At 49.9% G+C, this 18,758-nt stretch overlaps 1 protein-coding gene across 6 annotated transcripts in view; it reads right to left on the bottom strand.

Annotated features, from left to right (window-relative positions):
- The window catches only part of MTCL1 (microtubule crosslinking factor 1), a 113,450-nt gene extending 95,043 nt beyond the window's left edge, over positions 1-18,407 (bottom strand). For 3 of the 6 annotated variants that reach the window (XM_070778934.1, XM_070778933.1, XM_019986867.2), the window contains exons 1-3: positions 17,029-18,407; positions 6,673-6,897; positions 4,451-4,609 (exon numbers count right to left, since the gene is read on the bottom strand). In XM_070778934.1, the coding sequence (XP_070635035.1) occupies positions 4,451-4,609; positions 6,673-6,897; positions 17,029-18,081 (1,437 nt within the window). In that variant the 5' untranslated portion in view covers positions 18,082-18,407. The remainder of the gene's footprint in view (positions 1-4,450; positions 4,610-6,672; positions 6,898-17,028) is intronic. The other 3 variants (XM_070778931.1, XM_070778935.1, XM_070778932.1) reach the window with 1 other exon arrangement.
- Positions 18,408-18,758: the final 351 nt, after the last annotated feature.

Raw genomic sequence — 18,758 nt, 5'->3', positions numbered from 1 at the left:
TAATGGATTTGAACTTACAAATACCATTTAAAAAAAAATAGAACAGAACTGAAAATACCAGAATATATCCCATATGGCAAAAAATAAGCATTACTTTGTAAAAACTTTTGATCTGTATATTAAGTGATGATATAAAATGTTCTTTCTGCTGTAAGTATAGTTCAAGTTGGAAAGTCTTCAATCTAATGGATTCAAAGTCTTCATTCCAAAACTGGAGCATACATATTCCTCTCAAGCACTCACAAAACAGTTGCAAGGACTTCCCTGGTGGTACAGTGGATAGGAGTCTGCCTACCAAGGCAGGGAACATGGGTTCAATCCCTGATCCGGGAAGATTCAACACGCTGCAGAGCAACTAAGCCCGTGTTCCACAGCTACTGAGCCCACCAGCCCTAGAGCCGCTGCTCCACAATAGAAGCCACTCCAATGAGAAGTCCGTGCAGCAAAGCGTAGCCCCCACTCACTGCAACTAGAGAAAGCCCATGCATAGCAACGAAGACCCAGTGCAACTAAAATAGACTAATTTAAAAACAGAAACAGTTATAAAATCTGACCATTTATTTGGCACAAAGGAGTCTCAGCCAAACCCAGAGAATCAATATCATGTCCTGAATAGTGATGAAGGATGTCCCACAAGAGCTATCTGACAGCTAGTTGGTTTCCTGTGGCTCCATCCACCAACCCTAGTTCCCTGTTATGATCCAAAACTTGCCTCTCTTGAAAGTGCAGATTAACTGGCCGGTTATTATTTGTGTCTAGCGTGCATTTAAGAAACTTTCTGGTAGAAAGAAATACAGTGAAAGCACCTGGGCAATCTTTACGAAGCTGAAAGTCCACTAAGGTTAACCGTTTCAACCTTTTTGAGATATTCCACCATACAGAGACTACTAGAAGAAATGTACCCAAAAGGGGGGTCAAAAAATTCGAGTTTTGCACAAGTGAAGGGGTATATGGGAATCTGGGTGCATGGACAGGATGTGAACAACACAGGAAGTCAGTGAGCTGGCTGACCAGAAGGGACAATTCCAGAGGGTTAATCCTGCCAGGCCTCTTTAAGCATCTCTTCTATCCATGGAGAAAGTGACACACCTCTAGGAGTTCGAGGCCCAGAGGGCATGTCTCTTCTCATCCTTCTCAACTGCCTTTCAGTTCATTGCAGAGGTTAGTGCCTTGGGATGGGAAACCGAGATGGACCAAGCAGGAAAGGACCTGTGTCATGCTAAAGGGCTAGACAACGTGCCAAGGCAAGTTTGTCTGTTTAAGTCCTGTGCAAACTGTCGGATTGGGGGGATACAGAAGGTAAAACAGAAGGGGCAGTTAGAAGTGCTGCATCCCTGAATGTGGTGACTGGAGTGTCAGCCCTCAAAATATTCACTGGAGAGATGGGTGAAAGGACGGATAGAAGAAAGTCACAAAGTTTAAATGAGGTTAAAATGAACTGTCTTAAAGTGTACAGTCCAGTGGCCTTTGGCACACTCACAATGTTGTGCAAACCACCTCCACCCAGTTCCAAAACACTGTCATCACCCAAGAGGAAACCCCAGTCAGTCTCCCTCCTCCCCAGCCCCTAATCTGCTATCTATGGATTTACCTATCTGAACATTTCTGATAAATGTATTCGTACAACACCTGGCTTCTTTCACTTGGTATAATTTTAAGGTTCAACCCTGTAGCACATACCAATGAAAAAGAATTTCTAAGACCGTGAACTCAGAGCAGCAGGGGGAGCAGGAAGGGTAAGGATAATTGCCAGCCATTAAGCCTGGGTGACTTAAAGGACAGTGGCACCGTTAACACAGCTGGAAAGACAAGAGTGTGGTACAGGAGGGGGCGAAGGGGACAAGTCTGTTCCTGCACAGAGTGAGTTTGCAGAGCGAGGAGACACACACCCTGGAGGAGTCCCCCAGGCGCTGAAAGCACGGTCTGCAGAGAGAAGCCGCAACCGCCGAGATCCACCGTCTCACCGTCCTCCGAGGCTGGGGTGCAGACACATCCGCACCCAGGTCTGTGGTGGAGATGCACAAACCGCCCTGGACCGTCTCAGAATGTGGCTCATCATCCATTTACCAGCCCTCAGGGGTGAACGATCACCAGCACGGCTCAAGACGGAGAAAACACTATCTCTCTCTAGAGCAAAACCTACGGCTAAGTCTATGCTGGCTTTGGTACAAAGCAGCCATTCACGGAGACCCCGGCTCGAATGTTCCGATGAACATTGTCTTTGCGACCTCTGAACTGGTGCACCCTGCTGCACCCAGAACGGCCCACCAGCTCCCGACCCTCCTCAGACTCTCAGTCTTGGGACTCCTTGAGCATTTCGGTGTCAGAATGCGGCCCCACCAGTCTGACTGCCACTCTGGAGGTAAGAGCACAGTGATTGTGTTCCAGATGAGCGACCCCTCTGAGTAATTTTAAGCCGTAAAGAAAGGGAGGGGCTGACCCCCCACTCCCTCCTCAGACCAGCCTGAGCCTCCACCATCAGTGGTCATTTCTCTCCCCAGAGAGCTATTTGTGACTTGATGTCAGGTCCTTCACAAATCCATTTCAGCTGGGGAAAAAGAATCCCTGCCTGCTTTAAATACACATATTTACTTATATATATAATTTATATATTTATACACAAACGTTGTTGTTGTTTAGTCACTAAGTCATGTCCGATTCTTTTGCAACCCCTGGACTGTAGCCCATCAGGCTCCTCTGTCCACGGGATTCTCCAGGCAAGAATACTGGAGTGGGTTGCCATTTCTTCCTCCAGTGGATTTTCCCGACCCAGGGGTTGAACCTGCATCTCCTATATTGGCAGGCAGATTCTTTATCACTGAGCTACTAGGGAAGTCCATACATAAAACATACACGCGTATAAAACTTAAAAATATACTTCAAAGTTGTCTTTTGTACCCTCAAGGTCAGGCTCAAACTGGAAATCTCAGGAAAAGAAATCATTACAGCCTGCCTCCTAGCAAATTCGGACCAAAAAGAAAAGAAGGAAAAAAAGTTATTAGGATGCATAAGTGTAGAGGCGAGTGGTCACAGCCAGAGGAGGGTCATTAAGCAGGACAGAACCTTCCAGGCTCCCCATCTCCTCCTCTGTGAAGCTCTCACTTGCATCCCCCACTCACCCGGAAAGTCCCCGACAACCCTTGGGATTCAGGCCCTTGTGGGAACCCCCCACAGTGACCCAGACAGACAGAACCTGGTCCATAGAGCCCAAGTCTCATGGGGCCATTCGCAAAGGGGGACAGTGACAAGACAAATAAATAGAACATGCAGTGTTTTCATGGAAGTGGCAACATACACAGAATTTACACAAATCCATAACATGTTGGCTCAGTAAACACCTTGAAGGCAGGGCATCTGCCTCCCCAGGGCCCAGTCGAGGGTCTGAGTGAAGTGTGGGTGGAGCAGTAGATGGATTAGCAGCTGAATCATGAAGTGAATCCAAAGGAACCATGAAGTGCTAAGTGTTGGCACATAACATGCTGGCTTTTTAGCCATTATCTCAAACCCTCACCACAATTTGTACCTTCATCAATATGCAGGATATTTTCCAAGAGGACATTCAGCTTTAATCTTATACTGGATGTCAACAACAAAACGGGATTTGCATTACCGTTGCAAATGAAAAAAATACATATGCATTGTCTAGACCGCTTTGCTAGAACACAGTCACTCTCTGAAATGTAAAAGAAATCTATATTTAAATCATATTGGCTGCATAACAGACACAGGCAGCACACACCCACATCTGTTGACACAGATAATGGACAAGCATAACATATTTTCCAGCTCATTGGAAGAGAAGGCTCTCGAGAAAAAAGAGACTGCCTAATTTTGTATTCTAGTAATAATACACCCCACATGGACCCATAAAGGGAACTAACAGCCAGCTCATTGGAATGGAAATTATAAAAAATAGCTTGAGACCAGGGTTCAACAAGCCTTTTCCGTAAAGGGTCAGGGAGCAGATATTTCAGGCTTTACAAGCAACACAGCTTCGGTCACATCGTCATTGCTTTTTCAGCTTTGTTTCATACTTTTTTCCCAACTCTATAAAAAATGTAAAAACCATTCTTAGTTTCCAGGCCATACAAACAGTAGCTGGCCGTCCCCTGCCTTAAACCACAGTAAGACCAGGACACTTGGAAGCCACAGAGCAACTGAGTTCACGTGCCACAACTACTGAACTGGAGCTCTCGAGCCTGCATGCTGAAACTATTGAAATTCGCTGGCCTGGAGCCTGTGCTTGGCAACGAGAGAAGCCACTGCAATGACAAGCCTGTGTACTTCAACTAGAGAAGAGTCCCTGCTCGCCACAACTAGAGAAAGCCCACGCGCAGCAATGAAGACCCAGTGCAACCAAAATAAAAATACATTAATTAAAAAAAAAAAAAAAAAAGGACACTTGGGAGTCCCATGTTCGCAAGGGGCAACCCCCATCCACCTGACTCACCTCCTTCAGTCTCTCCAGCTCGTTCTGCAGGGCCTGCTTTGATATCTCCACTTCGATCATCTGCTGTCGGAGAGTTTCATTCTCGTCTTCCGATTTAGCTCTCTTTTCCTCCACGGTTTCAAGTTCATGGTGCAATCGGACCGATACATCTTTGGCCACCTGCATCAACCCACAGACACAGTCATCTGATGGGAAGCCTTCTGTGTGCTAAGGGCACCTCCAAACCACTTCAGAGGCAGAATCACTAAGGAATATTGTGTTACACCAAAGAGCAAAGATCCTGGCAATATTAACAAGCCTACATTTAAAGGAAGGGGTATTAGTTTAAAACATGAAATCCACATTAAGGGGAAGTATGACTTTCATCTGGATTAAAAGGCCACTTTGCCACAGCCCTGTTCCTTCTGGAATATTGCTTAGAATGCCAAGTCTTCCCAGGAGCACATGCTTTAAATGATCAATTAAAAATGATCATTGGACTTACCTGGTGGTCCACTGGTTAAGAATTTGCCTGCCAAGGCAGGGGACATAGGTTCAATCCCTGGTCCGGGAAGATTCCATATGCCTCGGGGCAACTAAGTCCATGCACCACAACTACTGAGCCTGCGCTCTAGAGCCTGCGAGCTGCAACTTCCAAGCCCACGTGCTACAATTACTGAAGCCTGTGCACCTAGAAACGTACTCTGCAACCAGAGAAGCCCACACTGCATGTTGGATCGAAGAGTAGCCTCTGCTCTCCACAACGAGAGAAACCCACGTGCAGCAGAGAAGTCCCAGCGCAGCCAAAAATAAATAAATAAAATGAATAACAAATAATTTTGTAAAAGATCATCAAATAAACATTTCTGTTTCTCAAAATAATTTTTAAAGAACCCTACTTGCTTAAAAAAATAATTCTGTATTCAGTACATACTTAATATAGTCAGGTTTTAAATTGCCTACTCTAATAAAACATTCAAATGCTATAAAGGCAGTTCAACATTTTCACTTTCTAAAAGGAACTAAGGAGATTTTGTAACAGAAATATAAATCACCTTTACATCACACTGAATGACATCTTGTTATTGGTTTATAAATCTGAGTTACAAAGATTCTTTTTCTGTTATTGTAATGAAAGGCTAAATGAGATTTCATAGGGACTCCGATAATAAGAAGGACATTATACATAATTCATCTCTAGATAAATGATTTGATAACTGGGGCAGGAGAGAGGCCTCAGTGGAAAGGACAAAGGAAGAAAGTCTGGGGTATTTTCACCTTATTCCCACTTCTGCTGATGATTCTCAAAGACACTTTAAACAATTAAATGCGACCCTATTTCTCTTTCAGTTAAGTCACTACTACAAGTCTTACTTGGGTTACGGTAATTTCAGCATTTTTGCACCCTAGAAATAACAAAAAATGTTAAGTGACTGGGGTCAACTTTTAAAAGTGATCTTTGACTAAAACTGAATTGATAATGAATCAATTTTTTACACATTCCAGATCTTTAGGAGTTTCTGCACAATTTCTAAAGAATGATCAGACCAGAGGGGGCAGGTGTTAATTCTTTTTTTTTAATTGAAGATCTATGATTTATTTACTTATTCTTTTGGCAGGGGTGCCTGGTCTGTAAACTAAGATCCCACATGCCCTGGGGCAGTAACTAAAAATTTCATGTGAGTGAATGAGTGAAAGTCACTCAGTCATGTCTGACTCTTTGCCACCCCATGGACTATAGAGTCAGTGGAATTCTCCAGGCCAGAATACTGGAGTGGGTAGCCTTTCTCTTGTCTCGGGGATCTTCCTCACTCAGGGATCGAACCCAGGTCTCCTGCACTGCAGGCGGATTCTTTACCAGCTGAGCCACGAGAGAAGCCCATGAGATTATGAAGATTATCTCATGTGAGAGTATGAAGATCTCATGTGCCACAACTAAGGCTCATCACAGCCAAATAAATTAATTAAAAAAAAAAAAAAGACCACGTGTAAGTGGATCCTGAGGGCTGCACTTCAGGTCTTACAGCCTTCCCAGCATTTACCCCGCTCCCAATCTTTCCTTACGGAATCATCATCATAAATGATGCCATCTCTGCAGGCAATCAAACTTTAGATTCAAACCAAACGCTGCCCTAAACTGGATCTCTAAGACACCTTCGAGGCAAACTTGTGAAATTGTATGGAAACTCCCCCCGGCTTCTCTGGGGAAGGCAAGTCCCGCCCACTGTCCACCTTGTGCTCACCTTCAGGTCCTGCTCCAGACTCCGGATAAGCTCCCCGTCCACCTGCCCGGTCTCCGCCACCTTCAGCCTCTTCTGCTCGGCCTTCCGGAGGCGGTACTGCAGGATTCGGCAGTTCTTGTTGGCGCGGTCCAGCTCCCGCCGCAGCTCCTGCAGCTGGTAAACCTCCTCCTCCAAGTAACTGTCTCTCATCTCTTCCATTTCCGCTCGGAGTTCATCCAACTCATCCTACACAAGCCAGACAGAGGGCACTGAGAAGCCAGGTCTATGGGACAGGGCGGAGTCGCCCGTCCACTCCTGCCCTGCAGTACTGTGAACTTTCTGCAGTCACCTGTAGACTTCCGGAAACACGTGTGCAATACAGCCCAGGGACTCCGGAAATTCTCACACGAGACAGCATCACCAGATGTCTGTTCAGGTCTCGTGGATCCGGAAACCAAAAACGAGCACGGCTTAGTCATCGCAGCCTCTCAGCATTTACCCCGCTCCCAATCTTTCCTTACAGAATCCTCATCATAAATGACGCCGTCTCTGCAGGTAATCAAACCCTAGATACAAACCAAACGCTGACCTGAACTTGTGTCCCTAAGACACAAGCTAGGCAGTAAGATGAGTCAGACATTGCCTGCAAAGAACAAACTTCAGGGGGCTCATCCCTATGAATTGCCCGGGAATCATAACACACCCGCAAATGTCCTTAAAATGCTGTCCCGCCACACCAATCTTGGAACTACGTGACTCATGATTCTAAAGATAAAACCTGTGCGCTATTTCAAATACACATCGGTTTGGTTTTTTCCATTCCCCTGCCCTTCATCTCCCATCTCCACTCCACTCTGGGATCGACATGAAGATGCTGGGATACAGAAGAAACCCGGGAGTTATTCCTGGCTCCCTCCTTCCCTCCCAGCCCAGCCAATGCAGTGCTGTCAGTTCAACGTCCAACCTACGGGGCTATCTCCCCAGGGCTCCATACACCATGCTCATTCCGCCTCCATTCCTCTCCAGGGAGCCACAGCTGCCCCCTCCCCTCAGGGCCAGCCTGCCCTCTCTCAGGGTCCAGGTGCAGGAGGCAGATCACCTGTGATGGTTTCTCCTTAACAAGCTCCTCCCCAGCTCGTGACCAAGCTCATGGCAGGTAAATCAGTCAGAAGGCACACAATGCCCCCTACCGCCACTGTCTCTAGCCCCAGGCCCTGCCCCTCATATCTGCATAGTGCTAAGTCGCTTCAGTCATGTCCGACTCTGCAACCCTATGGAGTGTAGCCTGCCAGGCTCCTCTGTCCATGGGATTTCTCCCAGGCAAGAATACTGGGGTGGGTTCCCTTTTCCTTCTCCAGGGGATCTTCCCAACCCAGGGATTGAACCCGCCTCTCTATCTCGTGCATGGCAGGTAAGTTCTTTACCACGAGCGCCACTTTAAAGCCCCTCCGACTTCCTACCACCATCAAATATTATCGGTTTCTTCCTACTCTTCATCTGTCACCCACACGGGAAGGTAAGCACCAGGAAAGCAGACACCTGGAGTCTCCCAGTGTCCAGAGCAGCGTGAGCCACACAGCAGGCCCTTAATACATATTTGTGGAATGAATACACTTGAACCTCGGTCAACACCCAGAAAGACCAGCTCCTGAACGCAGTGCAGACTGGACATCACCTCACATTGTTTTGTTCCAGTCTTGTAGCCTGATCATGGACAACTCTTCCAAAAGCCACAGAAAAGGCAGTAGCATGCAGGGTATATTTTCTATAATAAACGCTTCAGCGAGGAGCAACTTAGAAGGTTGGAGATTAAGAAAAGCATTCTAGGAATTGTCTTGATTAGTTTCATATTTGACGGCATAAACGCCTCCAGACTAGGATACTCTTGGTCATCTTTTTTTTTTTTTGGCTGTGCCATGTGGCTTGTTTGATCTTAGTCCCCAACCAGGGATAGAACCCAGGCCCTCAGCAGTGAAACCACTGGACCACCAGGGAAGTCCTCATTCTCATTTATTTTGTTAACACTGAGGCTCAAAGGGAAAAAATGCTCCCAGACACGGACACCCTAACTCATCAGCTCTCATTCTTTTCAGTTTGTTCCTGGAGTCTGGCCACCCTCGCTAATCCTGCATTTATTCTCAAAAACCAGGGATTTACTTACAATAAAGAAAAGAGTTTCCCAACATCAGAGCCTCAGGCAGACAAGAAATTGACTAGTAGTAAACCTCCTGCAGATTATTTTATCCTGGATAAGATCACATAGGAGATGTGTACCAAACGAACTGGGAACCCTTGTGGAAAAATAACAAATTGGCACGAACAGCGTGAAAACCACTGTCCAGCCAACCCTACCTGTATGCAGCCATCACCTGTAGGGGAAAGGGCACATGTGAAGCATCTGATTCTCCCAAAGGCCGCCTACAGGTTCTTCCACTCTGTCCACACCACCTGACCAAGGACATGACCCACTCAGCTGACCATGGCTCCAAGTGGGGCCCATTTCAATGGCCCACGAAGGGAAGTGGATGTTAAAAATGAAAGCTTTAACAACTTCCTAGTAGCCAAACGAATAAAATGTTTTGTCTGCTAAAGATTCTTACAGAATTTCTGTACCAGTGGCGATAATCTCATTAAAAATAAAAGATGTCTGGAAATTCCCTGATGGTCCAGTGGTTAAGACTCTGTGCTTCCAAATGCAGAGGGCACGGGTTCGATTCCTGGTTAGAAAACTAAGATCCCACATGCCATGTAGTGGGGCCAAAAAAAAAAATTATATATAAAAAAAAAATAAGGTGTTCTTATGTGTCTTAAGCGGAGAAGGCAATGGCACCCCACTCTAGTACTCTTGCCTGGAAAGTCCCATGGATGGAGGAGCCTGGTGGGCTGCAGTCCATGGGGTCACCAAGAGTCGGACACAACTGAGATACTTCACTTTCACTTTTCACTTTCATGCATTGGAGGAGGAAATGGCAACCCACTCCAAAATTCTTGCCTGGAGAATCCCAGGGACGGGGGAGCCTGGTGGGCTGCCGTCTATGGGGTTGCACAGAGCTGGACACGACTGAAGTGACTTAGCAGCATGTGTCTTAAGAAAGGTAACTCTTAAGGAATTGCCTCCAGTAGTTAAGACCTTGCCTTCCAATGCAGGTGGTGTGGGTTTGACCCCTGGTTGGGGAGAGCTAAGATCCCATGTGCTTCGAGGCCAAATAATCAAAACGTAAAGTAGATGCAATATTATAACAAATTCAATAGAGACTTTTAAAATAATCCACATTAAAAAATCTTTTAGAAAAAGGTAAATCTTAATGTTGAAAATGTTATGACATATAAGCAAGTTTCATTGGCTTTTTTCTTCTTCTTCTTCATGGAGGACCCTTCCTATAAATCTTGTTCCAATAGGAAAGTTTGCTGGAATTGGGGTTTACTGGGTGGAACAGAGGCCAGACAGTGGACAGAATGGACAGGCTGGGCTCTTCAAGGGCCTAGAGAACACACTGACTTCTGGAAGGGCCTTTCAACCTGCAGCAGAGAGACTGTTTCTGATGCCGAATCCCCGCACTGAGCCATGAGAGCCTTGCCCTTGACCCAACCCCTGCCAGAGGAGACCAGCCACCACAGCCTACAAGCTTTCAAACAGGCCTGTGCATGCCATCCTCCCATAAAGAGAGTTAGTCCTGAATCTTCAAAATCAAGGTCAAGCTTCTCAGGTCCCTTCTGCAAATCTGATTTGACTTTGAGAAAAAGCTTAATCTAGGTATCTGAATACAGTTAGTTAATTATTACACTGGGTAACTAATAAAAATATTTCAACATAAGCAGTAATCACTGTATATATCCAGGGGTACCCACAAATATCCAGTGGCGTTGGCACTCCGTTTATGAAGGCACTGTGTGCGAAGGCTTTTCCTTCTACTCAAAGTGTTAGTCTCTTAGTTGTGTCTGACTCTGTGTGACCCCATGGATGGTGGCCCACCAGGTTTCTCTGTCCATGGTATTCTCTGGCAAGAATACTGGAGTGGGTAGCCATTCCCTTCTCCAAGGGATCTTCCCGGCCCAAGGATCGAACCTGGGTCTCCTGCATTACAGGCAGATTCTTTACCATTTGAGCCAGCAGGGCAGCCCTTTCTAGAAAGCTTGTCAAGTCATTAATGCTGAAAATTACCTATTACTCAAACATGAATTTTAAAATGTGACGTAGTCATAAAAAAACATATGGTAGGACTTCCACTTAAAAAAATGTTCTCTGGTTTTTCAGACTTTGTAATGGGGGGCCCCTCATCAACCCTACGATTAAACGCTAGTTATGCTCTACAGATGCCTGCACCCATGCTATGGACTGAAAAAGCCTGTTCCAGGGTTCGATGTACCCACACCTCCAGATCACTCAGCAGGCCAGATGTAAACAGCTAATAGCTCTTGGCATAAATAACCACTAACATTAGTCGCTTTGAAAAGAAAATTAGGAAGAGATTGTAATTGCATGTATTTGAATCACTGCTTTTATAACTCATATTTTATCTAAATTTGTGGACCAGCAGACACCCTTTCTTTAGCATTTCGCCTTCGTTACTAAGCCTACGATAAGCCTGCAGGGACACACGGCCCCCACAAGATGGACAAAGAGGCCAAACCCACACTGGTGAACACACCCAAAGCCTCTCGGCTGATAACTGGAAGCCCAGGTACAAACCCAGGGCTTCCACACACATACTCTTTCCAGTAAATGGGAGAAATTATCAGCAACCACCAGGACACGTGAAACAAGAAGCTTTAAATCACACTTGCAAAAAGCCTGTCGGCGCAAAATAACAGCAAGCTAACGTTTAGAACTTGACATTGTCAATGTGTGGGTATATTCGTTTTCACAACTGGTCCTCACCAAAGCACCGCAATGTGCATAAAAGGTATTAATACCCTCCATTTTTAAAATGAGCATACTGAAACCCTAAACGTTTAAATGGCTTCCAAACACTTGTCTGTTGCAGAGACAGGATGAGGCCAGGGTTTCAACTCTTTTCAAAAAGCCTTGAAAAAAACAATTTTCAGGTTCAGTGAAAAGAAGTTATAAGAAAAGCAAATTACAAACCATGTAGGCAGGAAGCAGACATTTGAAAAGCAAAAACTGTGATTATTCAGATTAGGGTCATGATGGGAGAGTGATTTTTCAAACGAACATTACATTAATTTTCTGACAGCATGCTCTAATGTAGAAAACATTGTATCAAAGAACCTTAAAGATGTCTGCCATTTAAATGCTTAACAAACCCAATCAAGCAGAACATATAATGTTTCTGCTAGACTAAATTTACACACAGTAAGAGCAGAAAACTGTTGGTTTTTAATACAGATAATGAGAAAATTTCCCTTAATCAAGTTTTATATTGAATTAACAACAGGTCTGTCAGATACTCAAATGTTAGATCATTATCTCATTAAAAAGCTAATTTAGCTTTAACTAAATATACTTTTCGAATTTTGTATAGCATGAAACCTTGAAGTACTAGAGAGCTCCCCAACTATTCCCCTTCACCTGCAGATAACAAATCAAGCTTTATTTTATACTCGTGAGTGTGTATATGTGTGCTCAGGAATATCCAACTCTCTGTAGCCCCATGGACTGGAGCCCACCAGGCCCCTCTATCCGTGGAATTTTCCAGGCAAAAATACTGGGTACCATTTCCTTCTCCAGGGGAGTTTCCCGACCCAGGGATTAAACCCGTCTCTTGTATCTCCCTGCACTGGCAGGCAGATTCTTTTACTACTAGTGCCGTCTGGGAAGCCCCGTGTGTGTGTGTGTGTGTGTATACACACACACACATACATATACATACATCAGATTTAAGAAAAAATGAGGTACCATGTGTGCACTAAAATAAACCAAGATTAAAATGTCAAAGAAAATCTCTTTGAGGATAGTTTATCCACAAATATAAAAACCAAATCCTTGGTTTCATAGTAAAAGTGATGAAAACCCTTGATCATACTGATGATCTTGGTGCTGCTGCTGCTGCTAAGTTGCTTCAGTCGTGTCCGACTCTGTGCGACCCCACAGACGGCAGCCCACCAGGCTCCTCTGTCCATGGGATTCGCAAGAACACTGGAGTGGGTTGCCATTTCCTCCTCCAATGCTTCCCTTTAAACAACTTAAAATCAATAACTAGTCCTACTTTAATCACTCCCTCTTTAAACACACTCAATTTAGACAGTGAGCAGTCAGCTGGCTACTGTTGCAATAATTCCCTCCTCTGGGAGTTGCAGACCCTTAACTATTGTCTACTGTAATATACAAATAATCCACCTCCTTTCCCTCCCATCAATGGAAATGTGCTCTGCAGAGTCCCAGCTGAGGCTCAGAAGACACAGGGGGGCTCAGCCATTGTTTACAAGTGCCAGTTCATCCAGCAGCCACGGCCCCCCTGTGCCCTGGTCCACATTATCTCGCCACCTAAGATGATTACAGCCGCTTGTTTGCAGGCTGAATAAAGAATGGGTGTGGAAAGCAGAAGGTCAGGAAAGAATAGGGACACTGTCTGCTTCAACCTTCCAGGAGGGAGGGGGGTAGGCAGGGAGGAGCTGAAGCACTTTATGCCCAGAACTGTTTATTCTTGCCTCAGTGTCCACCCCACCCCCACCCCTTCCTGGCCATTCAGAGTGCCTGGAATCTTCACGGCTGGATTTAACCAAATCATTGCAGATCCTGAAACTCCCAAGACCCCAAGAGAGAAGCAGGATGCCGAGGCCAAGGCTGGGCCAGTGCTGAGGCAGTGCAACCGCTCCACCCGAATGGCCTCCCCAGCAGCCCCCTTGAGAACTCACTGCTCTTCCACATTCCCATGGTGTCTGCTTTGAGCTAGCAGGCACTTTGCTTGTTTTCACCAAAAATAATTCTTAGGAGGTAACCGAAAGGGCAGAGCAAATTCAGCAGCCCTCCCCAGGCCGACCTTGGAGCCCCCAGGACTGGGGCCCTTTGGAAGTACACTACTTGGGGGTGGGGGGAAGGGTGTCCTGCTAGCATCCCCCACCAATGTGAGAAGCATTTCCGAAATAGGCCAATAAATGCAAAGCAATTAAACCCTCCTGAAAAGCCTGTGGAAACAGAACATAATTAATATGTTCACAATGAGCTCCAGGGCTTGTCTGATTGTCTTTGAGCGCTGGAGCAAAACACAGTGATGGTGGGCAGGCAGAGATCACGATGGCCAGCGTTTCTCAGACACCCTGGTCACTAAGATGGACCTGAGTCTGGTCTGAGAAAGAAGCAAAGCCCTTTGGACAACTGACTTCAATCTCCTATCTTCACTCCTGAAGCCTTCCAAATTACATACAAGTTCATCTGCAGTCAAGGGCCAACAGGGCTTTTCTGACTGCTTTCATGCAAAAAGCCAACTACCCGGACTGAGTACTTACTCATCATCTAGTTACCCTGCTTCCCTGGTGCCTCAGTGGTAAAAAATCTGCCTGCCAATGCAGGAGATGATGGTTCGATCCCTGGGTTGGGAAGATACCTTGGAGAAGGAAATGGCAACCCACTCCAGTATTCTTGCCTGGAAAACTCCATGGACAGAGGAGCCTGGCGGGCTATAGTCCATGGGGTTGCAAGAGTCAGAGACGACTTAGCGACTAAACAACATCATGTAGTCACCGTGGTGCCTGGTGATGGCAGAATGACTCGAGGATGGCCCCATTCAGCGCCACACAACAGAGGCGGGCGCTTCTCTGTTGACAGCTGATTTCTGGAAAAACACAGCAGTCTGGCTAAAAAACAAAATTCCACTCGAATTTCCCAATCAATAACACATCATCCTTAGTCTTCTGCTTGATTACTCTCGGTTCATTCTTCTCACTTGAGTTTCATACAATAGTGGTGACAGAACTGACTCAGGAAAGCCTGTAATACTGTGGTCACCATCCTCCAGAATATATCAAAGTAAAATTTCTGGGTGGAGTCTCCTAATCTCCAGAGTCCTATGCAACATTCCCTAAGGAAGGAGTAGGTCAGGGACTAATTTATCTGCCATCTAAAAAAAAAAACACCACCACTGGCGCAGGCTCTAAAATCCGTGTGCAAAAGCAGGCTTACAGCAAAGGTCATTGCTTTGTGAGGTCAGGGATGCCCCCAGCCCGATCCCACACATGTGGGCAGGCTCACTGACCTTAAGAAAAGTCTAGCAGGACTGTTGTCTTTCATCCCCAAATTGAATGGCTGTCACTTAAGCTACTGAAGTGCCAACCATGTAACTCACGCATGTGTTTGTGATCAGCCTGATGTCCCAGCCTCCCCAGACTGTCTCTGCCTCTTCTCTCCTGCTGTCAGAGGAACTGCTGGGAGATGGACTCGGGTCAGAAACGTTCGGCCATGACCACCACAGGAAATGGCAACTGACATTTCCCACAGATTAAACACTGCCAGGGGGGGTCTATGGGACCCCAAACAGTCCAGTAGAGAAGTGCTCACTGTGGCCCTTTGGCCTAAAAAGAGAGGTTCCTCAAAAAAGCTAAATGCTGGGTATGGCCCAAGCTAATAAGACAACTCTAAGGCAGGCGTGGCTCTTCTCAGCCTTGATGGAAACAAGGATGCAGCCTGGAGCCGGGAGAGAACCGAGGTCTGGAGGCCGGGGAAATACCAGCTGCATCACTTACTAGCTGGGTGAACTTGGACACGTAGGTATATCTTCTCGGATCTCAGCGACCTTGTCAGTGAAATTAGGGTTGTGATAAACACAACAAAGATACCCTGTGTTGCGAGATTCGCTGAAATATCAAACACACCAGAGCAGACTCCAGGGTCAGACACCTACTTCCTTCACTGAGAATCCAATGATGTGAAAAAAATAATAATAAAGCAAATAACCAGCGGCCTGAGTGAGCCCTGAAATGATGCTGAACTGCCTGCCTTGAGATCAGATGTCATGAGAAACATCTATTTGCTCTGAGGCTACAAAATTCAAAGATGGTCTTTCTCACCCTCAGGGAGCTTACCTCCAGGGCAGATTTACAAAAGCCCTGGTTTCACATCAGAGTAATGCTAATACCGTGGCCCTTTCTCTTCCATACTCTCACATTTCACTCTGCTGTCTATTACGTAAGAGTCGGTGAACAGAGCAAATGTACTACTGGAAACATTTTATTCGGAGTCCCCATCTGCTCTCTTTTCCCACCGCGATCCTCCTCTGCCTCTTTGAACAGGATAAAAACCACCATGGGGGCTCAGTGGGTTAGAGCAGCCTCTGCAGCTTGGGTATAGGAACACTCCTCAGTCCACTGCTCTGACCCCAGCTTAACTACACAGATCACCTCCACGCACCTTAAAAGCCCACATCCGTGTCCCACCAGCCACCCGGGGACCTCCATCAGGGAGAGTCAGCCTTTGCTGAGAAAATGGGGAGAATCACAAAACGTACTGATGAGGAGGGCCGCTGCATTTGGGAGGAGATATATATTTAACCATCTTAACAGAAGGAGGAGATTTACACGGTGGAGCTGTTGACTAACCTGAGCATCACAATAAATTAAGACAGATGCATTCAGTACCACCCTCCTTGTTTTGGAGTCACCCGGCGTGCCCTGACCTCCCCACCCCATACGGTCTAAATCCTCTTTTCTGCAGCGCCTGCTCTTCTCCTCCTCCTCCTGGAAAACATGGAGTCAGACTTGTGCCCCAAAGCTACCAAGACCCAGAAGCCACTCAGAGCAGGCCGCGCCGCAAAGCGCTCAATGGACGCACAGGCTGTGAGTCCCTCGAAAGAGCGGGCGCGAGTGGCCTCTCCTGACACGGAAAAACCGGCTGGTGGACACGTACAAAGGACCGGCCAGCAAGACTGCGTGGCCTCTCCGCCCAGGCCGCGCTCAAGGGACTCCTGAGCTGTAGGTTTATCACTGAAAGCGGTGTGACCCGGCTGTCTGCGCCCGGGGGAGACTCGGAGAGCACCCGGCCTTCTTAACTGCGGGAAAAGGGGAAGGCGAGTCTGCACCCTCCGAGACCCGCACTCGGCGCACGGGGTCCCGCTCAGAGATTCTCGGCTGGGGACAAGCCGCGCCCACAGGTGAGGGGGCAGGGGGTCGACTGCGTCTCCAAAAGGCGGTCATAGCCGCCTCTCTAGTTAACGCAGCGTCAACTGGGGCAGAGGCATCCGAGGGAAGACGCGAGACTTTCTAGAAACAAGCTAAGTGGGTGGAGAAGCGGCTGGACCCACAGGTCTCGCTGCTCCTTCCACAACTTTGGCTCAAGTTCCCAGCGCCCGGCGTGTCGGGCGCAGGAAAGTGACTGGCACTTGGAGGAAGCGCTTTCGGGGCCGGGACGCCGGGGCTCGCAGGTCCCAGCCCGCACCCAGACCTGGGGCTGCCGCCGGGACACCTGCGGCGGGGCAGGCTGCGCACCTTGAGATAGTCGTTCTCCGAGCGCAGCTCCTCCATCTCCCGCAGCAGCTCCTCCTCCTCCGCCGCCGGGACCAACCGGTGCTGCTCGCCCAGCCCGTGCTCCCTGGGGGTCGCGGGACCCGTTCGCTCCGGCGGTGCGCGCCCCGCGACATCCTCCACCACGCCCGGCCCCGGGGACGCCGAGGGGACCCCACTGGGGCTGTTCCGACCCCCAAGGCAGGCGGCGGGGGTCGCGGCGAGGAGTCCCGGGGGCTCGGGGCTGTCTGGCGGCGGCCCCCGAGCTGGGGGGCTGGTCGTGGGGGCTCCTCGCAGAGGTTCCCGGTCGCTGGAGCCCGTGCCGGACTCGGCGTCACTACTGGCGGCGGGGAGCAGGCGCTGCTCGTCGGAAAGAGGGTCGGAGGGGCAGTCGGAGAGATCGGAGCTGCTGTCTGTGTGGCTGATGCGCGAGCCGGGGGCCGGGGAGCCGGCCGCGGAAGTCACGGCGAGGATCACGGCCGGGACCGCGACGGCGGGGACCCGGGGCCCGGCGGCGCGGGCGGGGACAGCTCCGGAGGCGCGTTTGGCTCTGCGGCCCTTGGCAGCGGCGGGCGGCGGCTCGGCCCCGGGCGGTGGCTTCCCTACCCGGGGCAGCGGCTCGGCGGGCGCCGCGCGTGCCACCCTCCTGGGGCCCGGAGCGGCCTTAGCGCCGCCCGCTGCCCTGGCCCCGGCGCCCGGCGGCGGCTTGTCCTTCGCGCCGGGAGCGCCACCGCTCCGCCGGGAGAGGCGGCCGGGCGCGGCCGGGGGCCCCGGCGAGGGCGGCGCCTTGCCCGCGAGGCTGGGAGAGCGCGGGGCGGCGGGCGCCGGGGCTCGGCCCGAGGAGGGGGCGGCCTGGCCGGGGGCCGCAGGCCGGCCGTGCAGGTCCTTGAGAAACGGTCTGGCTGGCGAGGGTGCGCGGTGCAGCCGTCTCCGTTCCGCCAGCGGGTGGAGGTGGTGGTGCTGGCGGTGGTGCTGGCCGGGCGGCTGCGGCTTCGGGTCCTGGGCGCCGCCGCCCGCGGGGCCGTTCAGCGTCTCCATGGCCGGGGCCCGGGCCGCGAGCAGCAGCTCGGGCGGCGGATGCTCCGGGCGGCGGCGGCGGCGTGCAGCCTCCCCGCGTGCCCGCTCATCACTGTCCGCTAGCCCCGCCCGGTCTGCGCCCCGCGCTCCCGCGCCGCCGCCGGCCCCGCACCCCGGCCCCGAGGATCCCTGCGGGGTTCGCCGCCGTCCCCGGCTCTCCCCGGGCCGAGGTCACCAGTGCACGCGTTCTCCCGGCGCGGCGGCTCCCAGCCTCTCGCATCCCCGGCAAGCTACGCGCCAGGCTCGCACACCCGCCCGAGTCCGGCGGCGGCGCTGGCTGCGCGCTCCCCGCTCCAGCCCCTGCTCCCCGCCCACGGCCCGCCCTGCTCCGCGCCCGCCCGGCCTGCGCCCCCCCGCCCTCCGCCGCCCGGTGCGCATGTCCCGCCTCCTGCCAGCCGGCGCGGCGGTGGGGGCGGGGTTGCGCTCCCTGGCGGCGCACGATCTACGGGCCCCCAACCCTCTCCGCCTGGGACCCTCTTGCTTGTGGGGGCTCAGGGGACAGTGCGGGAGCTGGCGGAGGGAGGAAGAGGGCAGGCGCAGAGGCGAGGTGGTGGTGGGAGGAGGCTGGAGGCGGGGGAGGCAGCCGGTGTGCCCTCTGAGGAGTGCGCCTCGGGGTGCCGGCGTGGAACAATGCCCCC

The sequence above is a fragment of the Bos indicus genome, chromosome 24 (assembly GCF_029378745.1).
Source record: "Bos indicus isolate NIAB-ARS_2022 breed Sahiwal x Tharparkar chromosome 24, NIAB-ARS_B.indTharparkar_mat_pri_1.0, whole genome shotgun sequence".
Classification (NCBI taxonomy): domain Eukaryota; kingdom Metazoa; phylum Chordata; class Mammalia; order Artiodactyla; family Bovidae; genus Bos; species Bos indicus.
This window is presented reverse-complemented; position numbering and strand designations above follow the sequence as displayed.